Source organism: Hipposideros armiger, unplaced genomic scaffold, assembly GCF_001890085.2.
Source record: "Hipposideros armiger isolate ML-2016 unplaced genomic scaffold, ASM189008v1 scaffold_108, whole genome shotgun sequence".
Lineage (NCBI taxonomy): Eukaryota > Metazoa > Chordata > Mammalia > Chiroptera > Hipposideridae > Hipposideros > Hipposideros armiger.
Window position 1 is genome coordinate 1,330,550 of NW_017731458.1, and position 9,578 is coordinate 1,340,127.

Below are 9,578 nucleotides of genomic sequence, written 5' to 3' on the forward strand. Positions count from 1 at the left end.
GCCCCGGTTCAGATCCCACATATGAGGGCCAGTGACACTGCCCTCTACAGCTAAGATGCTGAACAACAGCTCCACCTGGAGCTGGGTTGCCATGGGCTACCGTGTGTAGCCTGCAGCCAGCGTGAGCGGCCAGCAGCCAGCATGAGCGCCCGTCCAGAAGCCGGTGACTGATCTGCCTCGCCGGGAAGAGTGCAATGATGGTGCCAACTTGGGCCAGTGAAGCAACATCCTCCACAACTAGACTGAAGAAAAAAAAAGGACAGCAACTTGTCTGTTCCCCTTCCCCCAATTCCCCAATAAAAATCTTAAAAAAAAAAAAGTCATAAGTTTTCCTCCTCTCCCAGGGCAAAATAATTAAAGAAGAAGTCTGCAATCCTTTGGAAGGACCATCATGCAGTGATTAGAAGTTTGAGCAATTATGAATGTGGATGAATTTGGGGCTTAGGGCTAAGCTAAGGGCTCAGCGGAAGAGGGGATGGTAGAGTCAAGCGCAAACCATGGAAGGTTCTCCTTTTTCTGTCAAAAGCCCCAGGAGATCCTGGGGAAGGCACTTCTCCCTCAACCAGAGCAAGAGGGTCTGAGAGGTCTCCCCAGAAAGCAAAGTTGTTTCAGTTTATGTTTTGTTTCTGCAATCAGCTAGGAAATACAGTCTTCAAATTAAGCTTTTCCAGAAAAAAATGTATTTGAGAAGCAAGGGACAGATACATACGAAGTCTGACAATTAAGTTTGTGAACTTGCCACCGTGTGCTTTCATTGGCAGCACTGTACAAACAGCTCGGTAAGGTTTCATAACCTTGGTATATCAGCGTCTCACCATCGTGTTCATGTTGACATGTGGCGGGATCTTGATGAGTGGTGTTCATTATTGTTATTGCATGTTTTTGTGTGCCATTGCAAGAATGCCTGAGCTTGAATTAGAGTAACGAACAAACATTAAATTTCTTGTTAAACTTGGCAAGAGTGGAAGTGAAATCAGGGACATGTAAGTCCAAGCTTGTGGGGATAATGCCATGAAGAAAACGGCAGTGTACACATGGATTAAACATTTTTCTCAGGGGAAAGAACGTGTCACTGATGAAGAGCGGTCAGGGCAGCCAGTAGCGAGCAGAACTGACAAAAACATTTCAAATATTCATTGAATTGTGTGTCAAAATCGTTGGCTGACTATGAGAAGCATAGCAAATCAAGTAAACATCAATAGACAAACAGTTAGGAAAATGATAACTGAAAATCTTGGCATGAGAAAGGTGTGTGCAAAAATGGTCCTGAAGGAGCTCACCGATGAACAAAAGCTAAAGGAGAGTCGAAGTTTGCCAAGACCTTCTGGAGGCAAGACAATGTTTTGAGCCATGTTATCACTGGAATGAAACATGGGTGATGAAACATGGGTGTCCCAGTACGACCCTGAAACAAAGTGTCAAAGTGCACAATGGAAGTCAGCCAATTCTCCACGACCAAAAAAGTTCTGTCAGTCCAAATCAAGAGTCAAAACAATGTTGCTAACCTTTTTTGATATCAGAAGGATTGATTATTCATTATGAATTTGTGCCAACTGGACAAACAGTTAACTAACTTTACTATTTGGAAGTGCTGAAAAGTCTGCATAAAAAAGATGATAACGACCTGAACTTTTCACCAACAGTTCATGGTTCTTGCATCACGACAATGCACCAGCTCACACGGCACTGTCTGTGAGGGAGTATTTAGCCAGTAAACAAATAACTGTATTGGAACACCCTCCCTACTCACCTGATCTGACCCCCAATGACTTCTTTCTTTACCCAAAGATAAAGGGAATATTGAAAAGAAGACATTTTGATGACATTCAAGACATCAAGGGTAATACGATGACAGCTCTGAGGGCCATTCCAGAAAAAGAGTTCCAAAATTACTTTGAAGGGTGGACTAGGTGCTGGTGTCAGTGCATAGCTTCCCAAGGGGAGTACTTCGAAGGTGACCATAGTGATATTCAGCCATGAGGTATGTAGCACTTTTTTCTAGGGTGAGTTCGCTAGCTTAATTGTCAGACCTTGTACTCATATAACTGTATTAGAGATTGCTGTGAACCTAAGAAGGTAGTGGCTTCCTGCGTAGCAGGTGGTTCTTTCAGGAACCCAAAGTCAGGAACCCCAATAATGGGCACAACAGTGTGTTAAAGAAAGAACGTCCAGCCTAAGAAAAAGTCTAAGAGTTTTTTTGAGCTAAACTGATGGCAGGTGCCAGAAAGCAAAATCTCAATAGATTAAGAAAATGCTCTAGAGAATGGCAGTTTTGCAAGCTTATTTTATACACAAAATCAAAGGAGACATAAGAAGGGTTACACGAAACCCACTGGTGGTACATCAAGGGGGTGGGAGAAAGCAAAGCAGGTAAATATCTGGGATTGGATACAAACATAAAACGGAGAGACACATGCTTCTTTTACATGGGTGGGTACAGGACAGTTAACGTTTACCGAACATAGCGATGGTATGTGGGTAATAAGTTAATGAAGGGTTCTGTGGTCTCCTGCTCTGTTGGGAGGTTGTACCCTGAGGGATCCCCAAAAAGGGGATTGCTCTGACATTTCAAAGGCACGTTATCTTAGATGCAAAAAGACAATAGACAGGCTCACTTAAGGTAAAGACTGACTTTTGTCAAGGAAGCTACAGGCCTAGGATGTGACTGCCCGCCACGACTCGCTTTTAATTAAACCATCCTACGTGGTTACTTTCAGTCTGAGTTTGCAGGGCCTACCATGCAGGCCTCCCCTGAGCTTGTCAGGTTTAGTATGCGGCCCCTTTTTCATCCACAGTTCTCTCCCTGGCAACTGTTGTTAGTGTGGCTCAAATAAATTCTTTAAGACTTTTTCTTAGGCTGGGTGTTCTTTCCTCAACAAGAGCCTTCCAGTAGCTGCCTGCCCAGCAGGTGAGGGTGAGTGTGTGAGTGTGTGAGACAGAGAAGAGCAGGAGAGATAGACAGAGGTAGCTTTCATCACTGACAATGCTACTCCCCTCTCCCCGACCCCCAGGAAAATAAGGCACTTAAAAGAGACAAGGCCTGAAAGAAAACACAAGTCTGAGAGAAACATCTCCAGATGGGGTGAGAAGCTGCCCACAGAGTCCCTGATGCTCTTCCCAGGGGAAGTGCCTTTGCTCCCCATGGGAAGCCAGCCCTTCAGGCTTAATCTGTGGGTGGATGGTTTCCTCTCTCACAGGGTGCAGACCCCAGTGGGAGGTCCTTCATCTTCATTTGAAAAGAGGCATTTCAGCTTCAGCACTCCTCTGGAGGATTGTATGTTTCATTTCAGGGAAGGGTGCCATTTTTCACAGTGTACTGAAAGGGATACACTGACAGAAAACTCCAGACTCAGAGACAAAGGAAACCAAAAGTGATAACCTTCATTCTCTACCTTTATGATTCCTGGGCTTCGCCTCCAGTCTGCGGAAATCATGTGACCAGCCGATAAACCCAGTGCTCACAGAGGCCCCATTATCCAAACCACCTGACAGGATGGTATTTAACCAAAGCCCCTCAAGAGGCTAAAACCTTGGCCTCTAAATTCTCAACACTTTTAAAAGGCAAACGTCAAGGTGACTCTGGGTGAGAAGACAAAAGCGCCATAACACAGAATGTGAGAACACAGAGCCTTTCAATGGTCATCTGGCACAAAGAGAAAAGCCCTGTCTTGGGACAACCCAAGGCCATGACACTAACTGAAGGCCACCACTATCGACAACCAGAAAAAAGGAGCACCTCATGGCTTTAGAGCTAGCTGTGCATTTATCAAAGTGGAGGGCCGGGTCCTGGTGGCAGCATGGAACCTTATCAGAGTGTATTAAGGCTATAGACTTGAGAGTAGGAAAAGGGGACCTGTTACCTGCTCTGTCATGCTCAGCTGATAGATCCTGGACAAACAACTGACCGTGTTCTGAACTCCATTTCCTTGTGTGTTAACATATAGTGAAGCCCATCACACGGGGTGGTCTTGAGGCTCAGAGAGCAACTTAGTAGATGGTGCTGAAGAATTCTGCTTGCCTCTGTTTTCAAGGATATGTCCCAATATTAGGCGTGAATCTCAAGATGGTAGAGGCCAAGGTGCGTGATGTTAAAATACAGTTCTGTCATTATTGCTGTGGTTATCATCACCCTGGCATTTTTCCAGTTTTCTCAGCAACCCTTATATTTAATTCTTTCAGCAACCTTTTAAGGAAGGGAAGGAAGAGAAAATAACGATTTCCATTTTACAGGGGAAAAAGAGACAAAAGAGGCTACATGCACTGTCAAAGGTTGCCAGGCTGGTTTGTGTGTCAAGTCTCAATCCAGTCCAACAGAGTTGAATTTCCACATCTGCAAAATAGGTGCGAATGTACCCTGGGGTCCTACAGATGAATTGTAAGAAAAAGAAAAGGAGGCGGAGGTGTGCAGATGAGACTTGAAAGACATATCAACTGCTAATGGGTATGAGGGTTCTTCCTGGGGATGATGAAAATGTTCTACAACTAGATTATGGTGATGGTTTCACAACTCTGTAAATATGCTAAATAACATTGATTTGTACACTTTAAATAGGTGAATTTTATAGTATAGAAATTTCATCTCAACGAAGCTGTTAAAAAAGAGACATCATTTTTTTATTATTTTTTTAATGGGCAAGACTAAACTCTCATGGCTAGGGATGCATAACTCTAAAGAAACGCCAAGAAGTGACCACTGTAAAAGTCAGGACTCCTTTCAGGTGGAGGGAGGGTTTTGTAATTGGAATGGGGCACATGAAGGAGCTTCTGGGTGAGTAGCAAGCTTTTATTTCTTGACCTGAAGAGTAGCGAACAAGGGTGTTTACCTTATAATAATTTATTCTGCTCCACATGTGTCTTGTGTAGTTTCCTGTATCTGTATCTGTTCTATGACAAAATTATTTTTAAAAATAGGGGAAATCAAGTATGCAATGACACCCTGTGTTGGCCAGACTGGAAGATGGCCCTCACGACCCCCGACCTGTTTTGTTTTGCGGGCAAATTATGTTCAGAGACTGAGTTTGTCTTTCACAACAGTTTATTTAACACAGCTTCACTATGGGAATTATAATAATTTCACAACCCAACGAATACAGGATGTCTCTTAATAAGCCAATAAAGAAATAACATACTCCAAACCGATGACAGATTAATTACACTATTGTTCCAGGCAAGGGGAGATGAAAGGAATAGTCCAAATTTAGTTGAGATGTACCTTTATACCAGTTGGTACTTAGAAGAGACGGTTTAGGCAACCAAGAGCTGACATCTAGCTGCCAGCACAAAAGTAAAAGTCCCTTGTTGCTAGAGCACGTTGCTAGGGAACCATGGCGCCAGTCAGTGTTGGGCAAGGTGATCTCCTTCAAGAGGCAGCTTCAAGGCTTTCGCCACTGCTAGTAACAGTCACCTTTACCACTGCAGGAGTTAATGCCCCAGAGATCTCCGGGGAGCTTTTTAGTGCCCCCTTGCCCAGAACAAAACTCTCAGATATTCCTCACAAACTCTCAGTATTTATAGTCTAAGTACCTTCCTGCCATAATTGCTTCTCCACATGTTCTTATTGATGAAGTTCCCCTCCCCCGTCCCTGAAGGGGGCCCTTAGCAGCTGAGCTACTGAGTGCTTATCAACAACAGATGAGGGCTGGCCGAGTGGCTCAGTTGGTTAAGAGCGCGAGCTCTGAGCAGCAGGGTCACCGGTTCAATTCCCACATGGGCCAGTGATGCTGCGCTCAAGCTGAGCTGCCAACAGGTGACGGGATGGCTCAGCTGGTAAGAGCACGTTCTCCTAACAACAAAGTTGCCAGTTTGACTCCCATATGGGATGGTGGGCTACACCCACCCGCAACTAAGATTGAACACCGCCTTGAGCTGAGCTGCCATCGGGGAGCCAGAGGGTGACTGGAGTTGGAGCTGAGCTGGCTACACCTGCCACAACTAAGATTGAATGATAACAGCTTGGCTGTTCCCCTTCCCCAACTCCCCAATAAAAAAAAATCTAAAAAAAAACACAAAAAACCGATGAGATAATGACATCCTGACATAACTTACTTCATTCTTATAGCAAAACAACTTTACTTCTAAAACATTTTTTGTCTTCGCCACAAACAGAATTAACAGAACTTCACTTCATTTATAAACAAGTGGATTTGAAATCATATCAAACCAATACACACACAAAAAAACTGAGGCCCGTAATTGGACAACCCACAAGAAACTGCCAACAACCGTGTGAGTTTGGAAGCAGGTCCTTCCACAGTCAAGCTTTAAATGACACCATGGTCGCAGCTCACCCCCCTGGCTGCAGCTTGTGAGACTCAAGCAGAGTCCTCAGCTAAGTGGTGCCCTGACTCCTGACTCCCAGAAACCGAGATAATAAATGTGAGTTGTTTAAAACCACTAAGTTTGTGGTAATATTATTACATGATAACATGCCCTTTGTTTGGAGTTCCCTAAAACCACTCTCAGGTTCAGGGAGGCACTAGGACTCACAGAACTCAGCAAAGCTGTTATATTCTTGGTTATCGTTGGTTACAGTGAAAAGATATAGATTATAATCAGCAGTAGAAAAAGGCACACAGGACAGGCGCCAGGAGACACCAATTATCCTCTCCCAGGGAATCCTTATGGACAATGCTTAATCCTCCCAGCAACAGCGTGTGACAACGTAGAAGGAGCATTGTCAGCCAGGGAAACTCACCCAAGCCTTGGTGCCTAGGGCTTTTATTAGGGGTCAGTCACATAGGCAGACCTCACCGCCAATGTGGCTGACCTTAGTTTCCAGCCCCTCCAGAGGTCAAGCTGATACCTCCTGGCCCAAGGTCCCCAGGTAAACAAAGACATTCTCTTCAGGCAGAATATTCCAGGGATAAGAGATTATCTCCCAGAAACCAGTCAAGGGCCCCTTCCTTTGTTTGGAATGTACAGTTTGCACATCCCAAGTCTGCAGAGTTTAACCCTTTTACTGCATACCCCTTAACTTCGGGAGTGAGATTCTTGTCACGTTGCCACCCTGCTTGAAGGCAGAGAGATAGGTCAGGAAACCACCCTGTTTCAACACCTGGGGAACCTTTACACCTTTATTGGCCCTATAGTCAGAGAGTTTCCCGGATGTAAGCCATAAAGCCAGAAGGCAGGATGCAGGGGAAAAGGGGCAGAGACTGGGCACTCATACAGAAGCTTCTCCTGATTAGCCACTGAGTAGAAGGCAAGCTTCCCCTGCTCAAGGTCCAGCCAGATGCCCACCACCTTAGGTCTGTCTGAGCCAAGGACAGTTTCCTTGACCATGTGCCACGCGGAGAGCTGGCTAGTCCCCTTCCACTCTACACACCAGGAGTCCCTGGTCCTTCCCAGGATCTGGTCACGGCTCATCCGCCAGGAAGCCACGCCAACTGCCCAGTCACTGCAATGCTGTGTGTCCACTTCCCAGTAGTTCTTCCCAGAAGAGAAAGCCTGGGAACATAAGACCTGGCAGGTTGTAAACCTCTCGGGACTCCAGGGATAGGGCTGTGAAAAGTGAGATACAGTCACCTTCCGGCAATTCTCAGACACCTCCAGGCTACAGGAGAGGCTCCTCAGGTCAAAGGTTAGACTGGTGGCCCCTGAAGAAAAAAAACCAACAACATGACCAGCCAGCTCTGATTGTCCATGCTAAGAGGTCCTCAAATAGCAAAAAGCAGCTCTGTGTCTTTGGGTGTGAATGTTTTACTCTCATTGGCATTAAAATCAGTACGGCAACTTGCTGTTCCCTATACATATCCCGTGTTGTTTATTAATACCTCTTTCCCACCTTAATCTCCACTTACCATTAATCATCTTTCAGGAAGCCCACTCTGAACCCCACCCAGCAAAAAGTCACCACTTGCTTTTCTCAACACCCCTCGTGCTTTACCTGTCCTCTAATGATACCATCATTTACCTGTAGTACAGTAACTTATGACCACAGCTGTTTACATCTCTCTAGTTATACATAAGCTTCCTATTAAAGATCAGGTCTTAATTATTTTTCATGCTGTTTCCTATTGAGTAAATAATTGCTAACACTTACAGAGCATTACTCCTCTAGGCACACCATTTATACCACATTCATTCATTGAAACCTCATGACAATCCCACGAGAGAAGTAAGTACTATTATTACTTCAGTCTTACAGATGAGGGAATTGAGACTTGAGAGGTTATGTAACTTGTCCAAGATCACACAGCTAGTGAGCGTAGGAGCCAGGAGTCAAAACCCAAGCAGTCTGGCTCTAGGAGCCACACTCTCAAGGACTACTCCCGACTGGGACAGCAACAGCACCTAAATGGGATGGTGAATGGGCAGCTGGCTATGCATGGTGACCCCAGCATGAATGCCCACAGGTTGCCTGGGCTTCAGAGTGCTCATAGGTCTGGCTTAGCCTGGAATTTGGGAGTCTTCAATCTCTTTTGTCTTTGTCATCAGCTCCCCATGTGGCGGGACCTCGTCTTGGGGTGGTAAGATAGGCAGCACGGGGATGGACTCAGCACGCTCGCTCTCGCAGCTCCTCTCTGCAGCAGGCCAAACCCAAGTTTTAAACAGACCACATACTTACATTGAGAGGCCCTCTTGGGTGCAGGGTGGCTCTGGTCAGGTACTGGGCATGAGGAGGAAGATGAAGCTTCCAGGAGTTTAACTAAGGGATCAAAAAAATTGGGAGGGGGTGAAAGTCCCATCAGAAAAAGGTAACAGAACGTATGTAAATATTGTGATCAGGGGACATGGCCTGTCTTCCTCATCAGCAGCACATTTTTTAGTGTCAGGACTTAACAGGCAGTGCATCCAGCTCAGATATGTCCACCCTCATGTTCTCATTATGGACTTTTTTACTGTCTGTTTCATCACTAAGCTATGAACTCCTTGCTGGCTCCGTGTTCATTTCTACCTTTTGAGAACCAAGCCTAATGCCAGGTACATAGGAAGTGTCTGATGCATATTTATCAAATAAAGTAACTAATACAGTTCCAGGGGATCACAGTGCCCTGACACCTAGAATATCCATTAAGCCCATGTCAATGATTGAAACTGTTAGAAAACTGGAGAACATGAGTGGGTGTGAGATTCATCTCAACTGCTGATGCCTCCCACTTCCCTCTCAATGTACTAAAGTTTAATTGTTAACTTAAAGCTATTGTGTGCTTGCAATGACCATAGTAGGTAGAAGAGAAAGGAAAGGAAATGTCACAGCGTGGACTATGAAGGTGAAATCTTCCCCCATGTGTATGTTAAAGTGACCGCAGCATAAAGTGAGCCTAAGAGTCAGACTGACAAGAGACCCAAGACCCTGTGTAGGGTATGGACTGTGAGGCTATAAGAGCGGGTGAGGCTATAGGCTAGCGGCCCTTCAAGAAATCATGATCAAAATTCAGGTGGGCATCACTGTCCTTGTATTGAGCTGATAGGATTTTAACGTATTGGGTTTTTGTTTGTTTGTTTGTTTGGTTTTTTTTAGCTGAGCCATCCTGCTACCTATTGGCAGCTCAGCGGCTGCTCAGCTCGGGCTGGACTCAAACCGCTGTTGCTCAGAACTCAAACTCTTGAGCGAGCTCTTAACCAACTGAGCCACT

At 45.2% G+C, this 9,578-nt stretch overlaps 1 protein-coding gene across 3 annotated transcripts in view; it reads right to left on the reverse strand.

The window, feature by feature from the left end:
- Positions 1-5,937: 5,937 nt before the first annotated feature.
- The window catches only part of RNF135 (ring finger protein 135), an 18,808-nt gene continuing 15,167 nt past the window's right edge, over positions 5,938-9,578 (reverse strand). For all 3 annotated transcript variants that reach the window (XM_019647122.1, XM_019647123.1, XM_019647121.1), the window contains 2 exons: positions 8,567-8,647; positions 5,938-7,595 (listed from right to left, as the gene is read on the reverse strand). In XM_019647122.1, coding sequence (XP_019502667.1) covers positions 7,066-7,595; positions 8,567-8,647 — 611 coding nt within the window. In that variant the 3' untranslated portion in view covers positions 5,938-7,065. The remainder of the gene's footprint in view (positions 7,596-8,566; positions 8,648-9,578) is intronic.